The sequence below is a fragment of the Andrena cerasifolii genome, chromosome 10, assembly GCF_050908995.1.
Source record: "Andrena cerasifolii isolate SP2316 chromosome 10, iyAndCera1_principal, whole genome shotgun sequence".
Lineage (NCBI taxonomy): Eukaryota > Metazoa > Arthropoda > Insecta > Hymenoptera > Andrenidae > Andrena > Andrena cerasifolii.
In genome coordinates this window covers 12,863,543-12,880,479 of record NC_135127.1, presented here as the reverse complement: position 1 = coordinate 12,880,479, position 16,937 = coordinate 12,863,543, and the positions used below count along the sequence as shown (strand labels likewise).

At 41.0% G+C, this 16,937-nt stretch overlaps 4 protein-coding genes across 8 annotated transcripts in view; all 4 read right to left on the bottom strand.

The window, feature by feature from the left end:
• Positions 1–1,005, bottom strand: part of Mgat2 (alpha-1,6-mannosyl-glycoprotein 2-beta-N-acetylglucosaminyltransferase) — a 30,506-nt gene extending 29,501 nt beyond the window's left edge. For 2 of the 4 annotated variants that reach the window (XM_076822160.1, XM_076822163.1), the window contains exon 1: positions 623–1,005. In XM_076822160.1, the coding sequence (XP_076678275.1) occupies positions 623–734 (112 nt within the window). In that variant the 5' untranslated portion in view covers positions 735–1,005. The remainder of the gene's footprint in view (positions 1–622) is intronic. The other 2 variants (XM_076822159.1, XM_076822162.1) reach the window with 1 other exon arrangement.
• An 890-nt stretch (positions 1,006–1,895) lies between these two features.
• On the bottom strand, positions 1,896–4,567 carry Sou (required for meiotic nuclear division 5 protein souji). Of its 2 annotated transcripts, none has more exons than XM_076822169.1 (7): positions 4,377–4,567; positions 3,737–4,020; positions 3,512–3,649; positions 3,135–3,433; positions 2,959–3,061; positions 2,740–2,894; positions 1,896–2,656 (listed from the first exon to the last, which is right to left on the bottom strand). In XM_076822169.1, exons 1-7 carry the CDS (start codon positions 4,510–4,512, stop codon positions 2,575–2,577), a joined length of 1,197 nt encoding a protein of 398 aa, XP_076678284.1. In that variant the 5' UTR covers positions 4,513–4,567; the 3' UTR covers positions 1,896–2,574. The 2 variants fall into 2 exon arrangements, with proteins under 2 accessions (XP_076678284.1, XP_076678286.1); XM_076822171.1 differs by having other exon boundaries at positions 1,896–2,638; positions 4,377–4,565.
• A 223-nt stretch (positions 4,568–4,790) lies between these two features.
• On the bottom strand, positions 4,791–5,783 carry LOC143373756 (V-type proton ATPase subunit e 2). The gene is made up of 4 exons (XM_076821280.1): positions 5,583–5,783; positions 5,360–5,407; positions 5,192–5,279; positions 4,791–5,122 (listed from the first exon to the last, which is right to left on the bottom strand). The coding sequence occupies exons 1-4, from the start codon at positions 5,678–5,680 to the stop codon at positions 5,087–5,089; spliced, it is 270 nt and encodes an 89-aa protein (XP_076677395.1). The 5' UTR covers positions 5,681–5,783; the 3' UTR covers positions 4,791–5,086.
• Positions 5,784–5,989: 206 nt separating this feature from the next.
• Spt (Spitting Image) lies at positions 5,990–10,636 on the bottom strand. Its single transcript, XM_076821278.1, has 12 exons — positions 10,263–10,636; positions 9,978–10,187; positions 9,727–9,912; positions 9,483–9,656; positions 9,274–9,398; positions 8,670–9,172; positions 7,575–7,777; positions 7,303–7,504; positions 7,025–7,231; positions 6,867–6,956; positions 6,511–6,798; positions 5,990–6,441 (listed from the first exon to the last, which is right to left on the bottom strand). Exons 1-12 carry the CDS (start codon positions 10,314–10,316, stop codon positions 6,137–6,139), a joined length of 2,547 nt encoding a protein of 848 aa, XP_076677393.1. The 5' UTR covers positions 10,317–10,636; the 3' UTR covers positions 5,990–6,136.
• Between the last annotated feature and the right edge of the window lie 6,301 nt (positions 10,637–16,937).

Here is a 16,937-nt window from a genome sequence, read left to right as displayed (position 1 = left end):
TGTAAAAAAGAGTACACGATGATGCATAGCTTCCCACTGCGAATTCTTTAAAATCCATAGGCTGCGTTACGTTGTGTCACGTGGCGCGCCTACTCCCGATAGAAAACGCGAGTCAATTCGATTTGCGGATTCTTTACGAACGCTCCTCGCATCTGAGTATATATTTTAAGGAGAGAGAGGCCCGGAGCATCGCGCGAACATAATCGAGAATACCGAGCGATTTTCAGATTCGAGAAACCAATATCGCCATACCATAGGGGGTAAAGAATCGCAGCGAAGACGAGTCGACGTTGTTGCGTCGTCGTAGCGTTCCGCTAATTCGTTATAAAGTATCATCTACCCGCGTTAAGAATCGTTCGAACTTCTGTACATATAGGGGACGTAGATATATGTATTTAAGGAACGAACCAAGTATTTCGGGACATGTGTCCACTGAAATTTTCAACTCAACGTGATTGTCGCTCTATATTTCGCCCACTTTCTCCGCTGAAGATCACGATTCCCTATTTCTGATTTATTCCGCTTCGTTCCGCAATCGACGATCGCGTCGTATCGCATGAACTCGCGTAGATATGGCACCATGACAATTCCTACGTATACGTATAATATAAATGGTACTTACCGACATCGCGCAACGTGCAGGCTGCGAACGATTCGTTGTTACTGGAACTGCCGGTGCAATCGAATTGATATTGTTGAGGGAAATAATCGAAAGCCGAAGGACGATTCACCATCGTCGATGAACATTCAGCGCAGAGACGAAAACTATTCCCGTTGTTACTTCTATCGCGAAATTTTGCGTGCCTACGAACGAGCACGATCGAAGAATAACTTTGGGACTAACCCACGGAATAGATCGTAACCAATCGTAATCGACGATGTTCGCTTATGCATCTATGTGCTGTTAATGTATTACCTGTTTCCTCGCGAGAGAATTTATCCATTATCGATGTATCGAGCCCCGATCGTGATCCACTCGATGTACTCTCGACCCGACGCTGCCGCTTCTCGATGTGTCCTCATGTCGCGTTATAAAAAAATAAACCAAATGAAAACGAAGTCTTTGCGAATAATGCGTTGATGGCTGCTATTGTGAACAGACAATAAGCAATGATGATGGAGACAAACTGATCGTTTTCTCGTTGTTAATAACGTTTTCGTTGGTAAATACCGCGCGTCTCAGTCCGAATCTATTCGAAACTCGAGGCCGACGGGATGCTACTTGAATTTATCTGCGCCAAATGGAACCAAACACACGTCGCACCCTTACCAACTCATCCGTTACGAATATAACAGTTTCTCGCGTCCTACGGTTGTAACGTATATATTTAACCAGCTGGTGTATGGGTCCGATTTAATGCTTGTGTAGTTGTTGAAAAACAACGAGACTTGGGGAAAGGATAAGGGCATTCCTTATCCTCGACGTGTGCGTGCGTGCTCGTGTGGTTGGTAGAACTGCATCGGTGTGTGTAAAAAAAGAGAGAGATGTATGTTCACGGTGAAAGGATTATTTGGAGGGAGATTTGAACGCGTAATCGGCTCTGAAAATCGCGGAATTTTTTCCGACATCGATATTCATACGTCGATGGCTGAACGGTGCTCCCAAAATACGATTTAGATTCTTATATAGAGAGTATACTATCCGCTACGATCAGCTTCGTTTCAACGAATTCAATGGTTACTGAACGTTAGCTTGTAATTTAGAGGCATGATATGTTTAATGTGTATATCGTTTAATATCGTGTACCGAATAAACGTACGTGTTTCCCGCGAACTTCGACGCCAAGTCGCGAAGGATTCCTCTCGTGTATTGTGATCATCGGGTGACTCGCCCCCCCCCCCCCTCCCCCACACATTAATGTATTATATTACAATACACTGATATGATATATATGTACATATTTGTTTTTATTATTTATTTTCTAAATATTCAGGGTAGAAAAATATTCCATCGATGGACACGTATCGATAATTGCCACGCGTCAGGTGGGAAACCAGCGGTTATGCTGGAGACGCGACTCCACCGATACGTGTCGATACAAAGATCGTGAGTTACTTGTTACCGTTAATGGTTATCGTTACGAACAACTTTAATGGTAATCAACAATATTTTTAACGTTAGTATATACAAAAACGCGTTACTCGGTACGTGATTTTAATTATATATACGTCACCATGCTCGCAATTACGTGAATATAAATATATATGTATATAATACATTCTGAATCACAACTGAATTAACTATAATCGATTCTTATTCATAATTACGGTTTTTATATGCTTGCTCGTCGAAAGGCACTGAAATATTATAAACAAAAGTGACGATTATCGTCGCCATCGGCGCCAAAAGTAAGTAGCCTTTCGATCAAAGAAATAGAAATTTTTCTTTACGTGTACGCAACGCAATCGGGAATCAGTCTAATTAAGCAATGTGAAAGTTTTACGATTACCATGAAAGTTCACGGATTACGACGCCTCGACGTAAGTATACGCATCCGGTTCATTGGTTTCAAGCGTGACCTCTTGCAGAAATCTAAAAACGGCTCGTCCCTCGTGTCTCTGTATCACAGTAGTCTAGAAATATATAAGTCTAGCGTCTTCTGGATTTTGCTCCACCGGGCAGTACGGGCATTTCAATCTGAAAAAGAATTGGTGTCTTTTTTTTGCTTATTTTCTTCTTTTTTTTTTGAGCGATCTCAATCTCATATTTAAAATCTGCGATTTTCCTAAATGACATACTTGTTTGCGTTGGTGAGTTTGTTTAGGGCGTCTCTCGAAATGACGTGTCCACAAACCAGCTTCATCGGTGGATTATTCTCTGTGCTCTGTTGTCTCAGGATCGGGCACGCGAAAACAGAATGATAACGGCTTTGCTTGCCCAGGTCTATCTCGATCTGCACGGAAGAAAGTCGTTTTGAGTAACGATCATGATGATGTTACAAATTATCGATTGCTCACCGGGAGCTCATCTTTTCCGTTCCAAACGCCGGTCACTTGTCTCTGTTGCATAACTTGCTTGATATTTAAAAGCGTGGGCAACGCGGTGCATCCCGCGTTGATGCTACAACAGAATACCGCAAACTTTCTCTATCGACTCGCCCATCGTTCGATTTATTTAAAAGCAACAGACGTACCACACTGAAAGGGGGCTGTCCACGCTTAAGCCTAGTAACGTGCACGCCTCCCTCGTGAATACGTCGTGAATGTCGAGCCACAGAGTGGGATCTAACAAATGACTATAGGGGGAAGATTGTATTCCATTCGGCAAGTAGAGTAATGTGCCCATCAAAGCTTGCACTTCTTTCCCGTAACGTCCGACGTATTGCGTAAGATTCTGCCGGGCGTACATAATTGCTTCTCTCTGTTTGCTGGGACCTTGTTGAACTAGTCTTATGAAATGTAACCTATGCAGTTTAAATTCGAGAGAGGAGTTCTACAAGGAAGATTTGGTATCAGATAAGGCTGCGATGCATTAGTTCTGTTTCAAGAACAGTTAGAAAGCTGTGCATACTTGTCCCAAAAGTGCCTCCCTATGCTTCTTAGCCCACTCAAGCGCAGGTTCTAGATTCCTCTGTTTCAGGCAATCTAATATATAATTCAGTTCTGTGAACGGTTCTTTTGTTCCTTCGTCTGTTTTAATCCCAGCTTCCTGGCATTGTAAATTGGTCATACTTCTTGTATATAGAAATGCAATTCTCAATATAGTGGTGTATTCAGTAAGTTGCCGCAAACTTACCGCTGCTAATTCGGCTGCAATATCCAGCATACCATGACGATAGAAATGTTGGCAAATAACTTGATTTAATAGATGCGATTTCTCTGGACCTGAGAAAACATCTTCTCTACTAGTGCTTGCAAAATCGGCAATGAAATTCCTATCGATGGCCTTTCCAACCTTTGACACCGTGCTGTGTAACTCTCTGTGATCGGTAGCTAAACGTTGCGCAGTCTCCCGAACCTTTGCCATTGTTTCTTTCAGCACTTGTACTTGACCCGGGGTCAGCTCATGATCAGGCGGCGCTGATGAAAAGAAAAAGTATCGCAATTGTACGAAACTGATGAAACGCAGGCTGAAAGATATTTCCAATCTGTATGGAAATTAAAACATCGCGAGCAGACACAGAATACAAAGAGAGATTTCTATTGAACACCACGAAAGAGGTTAGGATTGCACAAGAATGATCCATGGTAGAAACCAAAAATTTAAACGCTCTTCAGCTGGAAGTTTGACCATTTCATATACTGGCTTTGCGGTATGAAAGTTCCTTCGCGTTCGTAGTGGCTGCTACCGTTGCCAAAATCTTAGATTTCATTGTTCTCCCAGGGAAATGTCAAAGAGAAGTGACGTTATAGTGGCCCAGCTACATGTATTTTACCTTCTTCGAATTCCTTTTTCAGAGACTCGATATGATTTATCAGATCGCGCAGTACCGTCTCCGCATGCTCGTTTATCGCACCGAATTTCAACAAAACCTTGTCAACTTCACGTTCAACCGCATTACACGCCTCCATTATTGTTTTTCTTGGTTGAGATAGCGCGTCACTACTTGTCAGTTTTGCTTACGTACAAATCGCAGTTATCGCACACACAGATCCACGCGCGCGGGCACGCATCACGCATTCAGCACATGCGCGAGCTTGTCGTACGTACACTACGTATTCGACGCGCGCACAGTGCTGTATCGATCAGCGTGCATCGGTTGTCTAGTTTCCTCGTCGAACATTTTTCAAGTTAATGATAAATTAGGAGACTGTACAGGGTCGATGAATGAAATAAAAAGTACGAGTAATATTTTGCGATGTTTCGATTCAACGTTAACTGTCCTTTATTATCAATGTTACATAATATACACACCCCTTTCGTACTCTAAGTGAAAGCAACGTTTCACGCGAAATTATAATACATGGTTGTTGTAAAAGTACATTTCAGTTCATCGGAATGTTGATATTTGAATAAAGTTGGTTGGTACATTTACTTTTTCATACGATTCAGTTACATAGCAACGATATCAATCTATTTGTAATAGAATTTCATAGATACAACTTGGTTTATTTGTAATAAATATCATCCCGATCGATGAGCTCCCTACAACCAGTTATCCTGCTGGAACTCCTTGCCATTCTGTAACAAATATATATGTAATGACGAAGGGTAACCTCAGTGTTAGAATAGTACAAAATGCGATGTTACCCATTCGCGAGCCATCATAAGAATCGTGGCGTTGGATAGCTTCGGTCCAACAAGTGGATTCATTTGTGCCATGTAGCAACATAGCCAGCTGCAAAAATGAATAATAGATTTTAGAATGTTCCACCTGTAAACGCACCGGGATGCTTCGTTCAGCATTTGCCAACTTACAATAACCAGCAGGTGAAAGCTGTCAATATGAGCATAAGCTGAAGAATTCTAGAAAGAAAGGCATGTTTACAAAAATGCTAATTGTGCTAATGGGGTAGCTAATGCTAATTGGGAATACTGTAGTGAAAAATGATGACAGTGGCACGGCAATCTTTCCTTGAAATTTCGAAATTCTTTTAAGGACGAGAAACGAGAACCTTTTAGCAGTCGAAGCAGAACTTACCCACGATTAACACCTTTCGGAACGAAAATGGGCAATGCGATTCCGACAATTCCCCAAATCACCGTAAACAGAAACATTGGCAGAAATGACGCTCCCATTTTCTCTCGAATTGGGCAATTTTCTGTGATCCTTAAAAATAGGCTGAACCCACTAAACAGCAAACTCAACTCATACCAACGTGAATCACGTGAATGCCAATCTCGATTTGCTTCGATAGCTCGTGTCCGTGACGTACGAAGTTTCTCGAACGATCGAGTTTCGAGATACGCTCTCTCGAGGATCGAAATAAAACTCGACTAATCCGATTTAAAAACGTCAGGTTTATTTGTGAAAATTTTACAAATTGTAGAGTTAACGATAGGACATGGAACTCGGGGAATTAAACAAAAGTCGTTTTTCTTTCTCCGAACGAAATAAGTTGTTTCTTATTCAACAGAAATCTTAAGGCACTTTAATGACAAAAACGCACGTAACGAAATTTCATGATTCCTCCCAGATGGGCGTGTCGAAGCCAACGTCGCGGGGATCAGTATCATTTTGCAATCCGCAGGTATTTAATCTCCAAACAATCGTTTCGCCATTACTTCGCTATTGTGACTTAACCTCCGAACATCGTTGTAACTTTTCGGTCCTTCCATGATCGATGGAGCATCCCCGCCGCCGATCGACGAACACTGATCCACTTTGCGAGTCGGTAGCCCAGATCGCGTCTCCATGCACTCGACCAAAGGTTCCGCCAAGACTGTCCCGGACTTTTTATTCGATGCGTCAATCGTGTCCACCTCCGTTTTCTCGTGCTGGAGCTTCGGCGAAGCTGCACTTAAAGTTGTACAAGAAGACACAAACTTCTCTAGGATACCTGGAAACGTTACAGTCCTGACAGTTACATTGATTCAGATAGAGAAGTCGTTTTATCCGTCTATCATACCTGTTAAATTCATGCTCTCTTCAGACAGGCAAATATCGTCACGGGAACTAATGCTATCTCTACTGAACAGGTGTTGCCTAATATTGGTGAAACTGTTCGTTCTCAGTCGAACGTCCATGGAAGGTTGTTCGGTAGAATCGATTTTACGTGGAGTTTTGTACATAACTGAACGTTCCATGCGCATCTCGCGCCCTTTCTTAATGTAAGGTATCAGGCAGGACAGATTCAAATGCGTTCTAGAGACGCTGTTTGCAGTTTGGATGGATAACGGTGATTTATAATTGCTCACTGGAAAGACACGCGATAAGTCGTGGTGTTAGATGTAACAATTTTATCTTCTCAGTGCTCTTTTGTACCTGTATAGGGGGTTCTTATGTACGTTGGAGGTTTCTGGCGATGATCGTAGGATGAACCGTAAATCGTAGACGCCAGTCTATCGCTGACATCTGGAAATGGAGGTGTAATACCAAAGGGGTAGTTGAAATTAATATTTTATCGCTGAAATGAATAATACCGTGAATAGAATCCCCTTGTCCTTTCCCGTTCTTCCCATACTTTGTATTCATCAACGACGTATTGTTCATAATGGCGATCAACGCGGGATGCAACCTCCCTACCACATTCATGATCAACTCGCAGCGTTTTATCACTCGCAGTTGCTGCGGTTCTGTGGCATTGTCCGTTAGAAGGCTCTTCGAAGCGGCGTCAGCCTCGAATATCGCTTGAAATAAAAAGGATTCACTCGCGTTTCGTTGAACGAACTAATCGGACGCTGGAATTCTAAACACTAACCAGCTTTCAGTTCCCTAATCATCATTATCGTCTGTCGTTCGATGATGTCGCTTCCAATATCATTAATCGTTGTACTAATCTGGCGAGACAACGACAAAGACCTTAGCACGACGCTTTGCACTTGCGTCTGGGTGACGGGTTCTCTGTTATCAAGGCAATTGGACATTATCGAGATACGTTCCTGAAGATCATCTAAAACTACCTAAATAGTATATGATACGTAGTTTTCTTTCAAACACTTTAAGGGGTGTAAATTGAAAGTAGTCAAGTACCTCGCAGTAGGCGGCCGAGTCCATAATCAGATTGATCGCGTCGTGCAACTTATTCACTTCTAGTTGCCATTGCGCCGTCAGCAGCTTTACATTTGCACGCATTTCTTTGCTCTCTGGATGCAGGTAGAAAGTGGTAATAGCAGAGATCAATTCAGTTTCCAAAGACTCGAGACTCGCCAGGGAATTACGAATATGATTGATGCCTGAAACAATACAATGCACAGTAGGGTGGCTCTTATTTACTCTTGGTAAAATTTTTTTTCAAGATTTTCTTCGGGGCACCTTCCAAAATAGTTCCAAACAATTAAAACAAAATCCGTGTAAAGTTTCAGCTCGATCGGATAACGGGAAAGGGTGCCCCTGGCCCCTTAAACATTTAAATCATTATTTAACAGTTCGCGAAGTCGATTTTACATAATATTCTCCAAGTTATTGATTAAATAAAAAAATGTGTGAAACAAAAGTTGTAGATCCGGACAAGGAGCATCTTTTATGTTGGATTACTTTTTCTCGTGCGAAGAGTCTATATCTTGGATATTTTTGCGAATTTCGGTTCCACATTTTCAGGAAACATTCATGACATATCAAATACTGAAAATAAGAAAAATGATTTTTTTTTATCTTTTTCGCATATTTCCGTATATCCCCCTCCCATTTTTTTGTTCGCCTTCATACATAAAAAGTGTTCCAGAAGCATTTAAACTTTGAAAATTTGAGGAAAAAGTTTTTTTTTTATTTTATCGGACTTTTTTCGAAAACCGTTTGTCGCACGAGAAAAAGTAATAGAACATAAAAGATGCTCCTTGTCCGGATCTACAACTTTTGTTTGAAACATCTTTTTATTTAATCAATAACTTGGAGGATATTATATAAAATCGACTTCGCGAGCTATTAAATAACGATTTAAATATTTAAGGGCCCGGCGGCACCCTTCCCCGTTATCCAATCGAGCTGAAACTTTACACAGTTTTGTTTTTTAATTATTTGGAACTATTCTGGAGGGAACTATTATCTTGAAAAGTCGAAAATAAGAGCCACCCTAATGCACAGTGAGGCAGTGAATGACGAGAGAAAGGCCAGAAGTAGTTAACTTACGATTTCTGTCTTTACAAGAGGCGATAGCGAACAAGCCGATTTGCATGGATTTATCTATAATCTGATCGAAGTCTTCTATGGCGTTAGTCAAATCGGTCTTCGATCGTTTTTTAGCGCTTAAAGAATTGCCACAGATTGTAACTAGCTTCCTCAAGGCGTTAAATGGATCGCTGAACACTTCCATCACAAGATTTAACACCGATACGTTGATCTTGCGCTCTAGACGATACAGCGAGTCGTTCAAACTGTTCATAAACAAATTGTTCAGTGCGGAATCGGAGGATTCGGATGTTAGCTGGAACTTGAGATTCTCGTATTCCAGTATAATGGACTGACAAGTTCCGGTTATAGCTTTGAAATTGCAGGGCTTGCACACTTGAGCGATTGCCATCGCGGAAGAGAATACGTCTTCTATTCGTAACCACAACTGATTGAATTCAGATATTTGGTTCTCCTGATATTTATTCGGCATTTCCAACAGGATATCCAGTACCAAATCCATTCTAAATGCAAAGGTGAGTGGAAATACAGATTACTTAATATTTAACAGATTACTCGAGGTTTAATGCCATCTGATAGTTGAAGTTAACCGACGCAAGATTACCTGTAAACGAAATGATTCTCCGTCTCTGTTATTTCATCCTCTGGCAACGGATCTGGTACATCCAGCACGTCTATTATCATCTTCAAGCAAAAACAGAGTCTTTCACAGACATATTTCTTACAATTCTATGCGGGTAAAAGCGTAAACATCCGATTAGAATAAACTTGCACGTGTGTTTAGAACGTAGATATCATAAAATGTTCAATTACATAGATGGACACATTTAGCTGGTGTTGCTCTTGCACTAATTGTACTAGCAGTTTAAACGCTGTGCACAGTTGGCACGAATATAATATGATCTTCTCTGCGAGCGAGCGAGATGCTAAGCTCTTTCGGTATATTTGTAATGGTCCGAGCAATTCCAAAATCGAAGTGCCCAGCTCCTGAAGACAAGAGAATCTAAACCATTGAACGTAACTAATGTAAAATATTACCTGTCCATTCTTTCCATACCTTGATATTCTGATAATGTTCTATTTCAGTGGCTTGACCCATTTCCCCCACATAATCCACACAATCCATCAATCTCTGCTTCAGTGGCAAGCATTCCAATTTCTCTAGAGTCTCCAGTGCCAATTTAAACTTATCGAGTACGCCGGACAGAATCTGTTCCGCGATATCTTTGTCTATATTTTCAATCTGAAATAATTCTGAATAAAAATCTTTGAGTCGAATCGATCTATATAGATTCCGACACGACCTACCGACTCGTTTGTGTATTCCAGCGTGCAAAATTGCTCTACTATACCAGTGATCTTGGATTCCATTTCTTCGTAATCAGAAATCTCTTCCTTCGATAAAGCGTCGAACCTTTCTCCCAGACATTCTAATTGTTCGAACAGAGCCGATTTTGTCATTGCGACATTGTTCGTACAGAGGGAATGTTTTCTTATCAGTTCTCTCAATTTATTTACCTAAAGCACGATGATGTTAATCTTTAGCAGTCACGGTGATATTCATAAATGAAAGAATTACAAAGAATAATGTACTTGTTCTTCTATGGGTATTAATATCCCCTTTATTTCTTTCGTTTTTACAGGCATTTTTACACTTTTTTCCTCTCGTAAAACGTAGCGCTGTAATCAGCTTCGCAGCTCGTGATTGTTTGTAAAGAAAATGAAAGTAGTGGTCGACCGGCGTCCGTCATGATCTTTCATGTTACGGTCCTGCCACGCTTTCTACGCTAAAACCATACCTCGTTCTTTCCTTCATCGTGTGCGAGGTAATTTCTTTTAATGTAAAAGTGTTAATACTAAACAATTGTTTGCATAAAATCTCCGCTAAAGAGTTACATTTTATTGTGCGTATACTATATATACTATTCATTCGTTCATCTAGCTGAAGTTGTCAATACTGAAGCGTAATGTTTACATTTCTACTCACTTCAGTCCAACTCGACGAATTTCCAGACCTGAACGGCCAACTCGGGGATAATGTAGGGATCTTGGTCGGTAATAGAACCTGTGCAAAACCACAGACGAGGTATAGGATAGACCCATCACCTTATGGGACTTCGTGTCGCCACCCAATCTGTGTTACCGACCCATAATTTCAGGACTGAATTTAGCGACCTGTGTTCATGAACAGCGTCCAACTCAGCAACTACTCTGAAATGTGTTGAAATGCTGAAAGGTGTTGCGTACTTGTATACGTGTGACTTGTTTAGAGAGAGAGTTTGACATAAGAGGGTAGGCTTTTGAAAATCCATTTCGTGGATCAAGACACTATGGCGTTCAGAAATGGCATTTCTTCAAAGCCCGTGCAAGCTATAAATTGCAAGATGACATTGTTTATTAGCACTTTGCGTACCCTTGCGAACCCTTTCACGTATCGTTAATCATTCCAGTGAAGTAATAATAATTGGATTCCGTTTGCCCCTAATATTAGTTTACCGCCAACACTGAAATTTACAGTAAAATCTAATTTTAAAAGTCTCGCAGAAAGTTGCATGATGCATGAGTGTCTTAAAAGTTTGTCTAGCCCTGAGAAATTCATCGGTTCAGTGAAGTGTGTGCATGGCATAGTGCATATTATCTCGTGATTTCTCAATTTCATCGATTACTGGACCATGTGGGAGGCCTTTTAATTTAACAGGATTCCATTCAGATATACCCGTTACTTAGAATTTACTTGATTGTTACTTGATTGTAGAGTCAGTGCCTGTGCCTGCCAAAAAGTGTTTCATAGGGTACCGTGCCTCTACGTGTTAGTGATGCGAACGCGAATTCCCATAAGGTGATAGGTCTATCGTTTTAGCCTATACTTCGCCGATGTTAGTAACTAAGGGGGAGAAACAAGTATCTCACTCATATTTCTCCAAATATTCCTGCAACTATTCACTTACACTAAGTTCAACTAAAACGTATTTAAGCATTAACATGAATGTATCGAACGATTAAACATTGAGAATAAAAGAGAATTCAGTCGGCGCAGAAAATCATTTGCAAATCCAAGGTCAAATGTTACAAATTGCTTGATATCTCGAGTTCTATCGATTATAGTTAATAATAATTTATACTGGGCGGTTAGTGTAAATGTTGTTAACATTATTTGTCACAGCAATAGCCACTGGAATGGATATTTTAGTCGAAAATCCATTTTTGCCGAAGAATTCGCTGGATTTCGCAATTGTAACTAACCGTCGACCTTGTTTTCATCGGGGGACATCATTCCTCGAAGTCTACATAAGGAGTTCACAGATCTTCGTGTACTCAGTCGTCGTCGGTCCTCCGGGTTTGAAGGACCTCCGCGAACCCTGGAGCTGCCGAGCCACCTGGACCCACTGGACTTCCTGGACTTCCTGGGGACCTGGTCAGGGGTTCAACCCTGGTTCTTCCTCCCCCTCCCCCCTGGAGCTGCCGAGCCACCTGGATCCACTGGACTTCCTGCGGACCTGGTTCTTCCTCCCCCTCCCCCCGGAGCTGCTGAACTTGCTGGGGACCTGGTCAGGATTTCGCCCCTCTGGCCTGGGTTCGTTTATTCGCTTGGTGCTGATGAAATTTTGGGGTTCGGTAAGTCATTTAAAATTTTATTGTTTTGCGAATTTCAAATCCATCATCTGTCCTATTTCCATGCATACTTTCGAGAATTTTGCGCGAGTCGTTCTATTTTGTGTATTTCTTCGATGGGTTTGCATGATTTATTTTATTTGATGCATTTCTTCGATGGTTTTCTCTGATTCATTTCATCTCGTCGATGTCTTCGATGGTTTTCCCTGATTCATTTCATGTCTTCGATGGTTTTTCCTGATTTATTTCATCTCGTCGATGTCTTCGATGGTTTTCTCTGATTCATTTCATCTCGTCGATGTCTTCGATGGTTTTCCCTGATTCATATCATCTCGTCGATGTCTTCGATGGTTTTCCCTGATTCATTTCATCTCGTCTATGTCTTCGATGGTTTTTTGTCACTTCTGTCACTCTTTCCTTCAAGTACTTATCTCTGCGGTGGTTTTGCATGCTCGTGCGTGCTCTGCTGTTGGTCGAAATTATCTCGATCCTCTCCAACTCAATAAGCTTTTCCTTAATTTCTTTCCAGGCCGACCACACCGTTACTAACATATATAGTAGTTGATTGTTTCAGCTTTTCAGGTTCACCGTTACTCGGGGAATGGAGTTAATAACACGATATATTTAAAAAGAAACTAGTGAAAAGTGATAGTGAAAAGTGATAGTGAAAAGTGATCGTGCAAAGTGACAGTGAAAGAAGACATCTAAGGTAGGCTAGGCTAATTTATTATAGTATGAAGTATTTAAGGTCCCATGTAAAATTGCCAAGCAGTCACTAAATCATTAACTTTGTTGTTCGTTTATTGGCTTCTCATCTGTGATGAGGAGGTTACCGCTGCTTCCGTTTGCGGAAGCAAGTGACTGAGCATGGAATCGGTATGGGTGGATCGGTTTCATCCCTTGGTGTTCTTGTCCAAAGGGAAAAGTTTCGGGCGTAGGGGGTGTACCTCTTGGTACACTGCCTGCGTAAGTCACCCGGTCCGATTACCCAATCTCCGTGTTGGACGGCTTGAGTCAGGTCAAGTGTTTGCTCCTGACGAGTCGCATCGGAGCAACAGGAATCGTCTGGGAGGCGCCGAGCGCTTTTCCCTTTCGACTTGGACAGCAGGGTGGTAGGAACTGCGCCGTCCAATACTTGTTTCATGCTTACCCTTCGCCTTTCCTTTTTTCCTGAATTTCTTTTAATCGAGTGATTGCTTGGCAGTTCCCTAGATTCTATATCTAAACCGAAGGGATCGATGGAACTTTGTTTTCATCCATCTCTTTGGTTTAGTAGGCTTCATGTACAGGGAGATCGATGGAACTTTGATTCCATCTATCTCTCTACGGGTCTCGAAACGCAGCAACCTCCTCGCGGTGAGACCTGGTAATCGATGAGAATCGAGCCGATAGCTGTGATTGTCAAATATTCTAATTAGATATAAGAATTTCTTTAACTTGCAATACTATGTAACTTAAAATGTTGTTCGATTGTTCCTACCGAACCCCAGAATACGAATATAGTGTTAAGATGGAAGAATAAGTGCAAGTTGGAATATTTCAGCGAGATACTGGAACTGTTGAGTTTTTCACAATTTTTAAAGTCCTCTCTGCTTCAGCATTTTATTGAAATATACAAAGTTACAATTCCTTTGCGAGGTATTCCACGTTACATCATCAAAGCATGTCTTACACAAATAATGTTGTTGTTTATATAAATTTGTATGTTAAATAAATTTGTTTTGCGTTAAATAAACCGGAATAGGACAGCAAGGTTAAAAGACGAATGTGATATCGTTTTATTTTCTTCCTCCGTTCTTTTCCGTTGAACGAAATATGTTCATAAGACGATTTTTAAATTATTACTCTAACAGAAACATTTGTCAATCGCGGGCATTGACTCTCAAAACATAAACTAGTTTTACTCGTGCTTAATTCTAGTTCGTACCACGCGTAGCGTTACAAACAGTTTTGAGACTTCACCGGTAACGTTGCATGCGACACTAAAATGGTAAGGGGGTCCTAGGACCCCCTAAACCGGCGACACAAAAATACATTGCTTGATAGGTCTATTCTATACCTCGTCTGTGATAAAAGGCTTTTTTATTAGTAACTATGTATCGATTCGTAAATAAAACGCATACGAGTGATTACTGAACGTTGTCACAACACTATAGTCTCAAATCCAGCTGTACAAATGTATAAATCATTTTGAAAAGATCGAAAATCCTTGAACAAAGTATGCATTCACTAACCGCGGCGAGAGACTGCTAACTCTGTCCAAAACCACTTCATAGCTGCTTAATTGTAATCGGAATCATTACAACTATCACGTAGGAAAGTAGCCAAGGGTCCATACTGTAAGATGAAACTGCAAAAGTTGATAAATTACATCTAGAAAATGCATCAACAATCGACGAAGCTTGAGTGCCTACATAAGACCGCGGCGAGAGACTGGTAACTCTGTCCAAAAACTCTTCATAGCTGCTTAATTGTAATCGGAATCATTACAACTATCACGTAGGAAAGTAGCCAAGGGTCCATACTGTAAGATGAAACTGCAAAAGTTGATAAATTACATCTAGAAAATGCAGCAACAATCGACGAAGCTTGAGTGCCTACATAGGACGGCGCCATTGTTCTCGTCATCGTCTCAAAGAACCGTTAATAACTAATTAATTGTAATCAAAATCTGCGCAACGATCACATAGGAAAGTAGCCAAGGGTCTATTCTTTGAGAGGCGACTCTAAAAGTTCATAAAATATTCGCAGGAAATGAGAAATTAGTGAATTTCCAGTGATTGCGTAATATTTCTATCTCCCTCCTTGTCGCACACTATTCCTTTCTCTCTCGCTCAGCTCAGCCGTGCCACCTCTTTTAGTATCATGTATTCCTATTAACTCGGCGAATTTCCTGGTCCAAACAGCACACTCGGGAACTTCTTGTGGATAATGTAGGGATCGCGGTGGGTAATCTAACCTATATAAAAGGCTTTTTTATTAGTAACTATGTATCGATTCGTAAATAAAACGCATACGAGTGGTTACTGAACGTTGTCACAACACTATAGTCTCAAATCCAGCTGTACAAATGTATAAATCATTTTGAAAAGATCGAAAATCCTTGAACAAAGTATGCATTCACTAACCGCGGCGAGAGACTGCTAACTCTGTCCAAAACCACTTCATAGCTGCTTAATTGTAATCGGAATCATTACAACTATCACGTAGGAAAGTAGTCAAGGGTCCATACTGTAAGATGAAACTGCAAAAGTTGATAAATTACATCTAGAAAATGCATCAACAATCGACGAAGCTTGAGTGCCTACATAAGACCGCGGCGAGAGACTGGTAACTCTGTCCAAAAACTCTTCATAGCTGCTTAATTGTAATCGGAATCATTACAACTATCACGTAGGAAAGTAGCCAAGGGTCCATACTGTAAGATGAAACTGCAAAAGTTGATAAATTACATCTAGAAAATGCACCAACAATCGACGAAGCTTGAGTGCCTACATAGGACGGCGCCATTGTTCTCGTCATCGTCTCAAAGAACCGTTAATAACTAATTAATTGTAATCAAAATCTGCGCAACGATCACATAGGAAAGTAGCCAAGGGTCTATTCTTTGAGAGGCGACTCTAAAAGTTCATAAAATATTCGCAGGAAATGAGAAATTAGTGAATTTCCAGTGATTGCGTAATATTTCTATCTCCCTCCTTGTCGCACACTATTCCTTTCTCTCTCGCTCAGCTCAGCCGTGCCACCTCTTTTAGTATCATGTATTCCTATTAACTCGGCGAATTTCCTGGTCCAAACAGCACACTCGGGAACTTCTTGTGGATAATGTAGGGATCGCGGTGGGTAATCTAACCTATATAAAAGGCTTTTTTATTAGTAACTATGTATCGATTCGTAAATAAAACGCATACGAGTGGTTACTGAACGTTGTCACAACACTATAGTCTCAAATCCAGCTGTACAAATGTATAAATCATTTTGAAAAGATCGAAAATCCTTGAACAAAGTATGCATTCACTAACCGCGGCGAGAGACTGCTAACTCTGTCCAAAACCACTTCATAGCTGCTTAATTGTAATCGGAATCATTACAACTATCACGTAGGAAAGTAGCCAAGGGTCCATACTGTAAGATGAAACTGCAAAAGTTGATAAATTACATCTAGAAAATGCATCAACAATCGACGAAGCTTGAGTGCCTACATAAGACCGCGGCGAGAGACTGGTAACTCTGTCCAAAAACTCTTCATAGCTGCTTAATTGTAATCGGAATCATTACAACTATCACGTAGGAAAGTAGCCAAGGGTCCATACTGTAAGATGAAACTGCAAAAGTTGATAAATTACATCTAGAAAATGCACCAACAATCGACGAAGCTTGAGTGCCTACATAGGACGGCGCCATTGTTCTCGTCATCGTCTCAAAGAACCGTTAATAACTAATTAATTGTAATCAAAATCTGCGCAACGATCACATAGGAAAGTAGCCAAGGGTCTATTCTTTGAGAGGCGACTCTAAAAGTTCATAAAATATTCGCAGGAAATGAGAAATTAGTGAATTTCCAGTGACTGCGTAATATTTCTATCTCCCTCCTTGTCGCGCACACTAGCGCTCTCTCTCGCACGCTCCACCTATCTCCCTCCTTGTCGCACACGC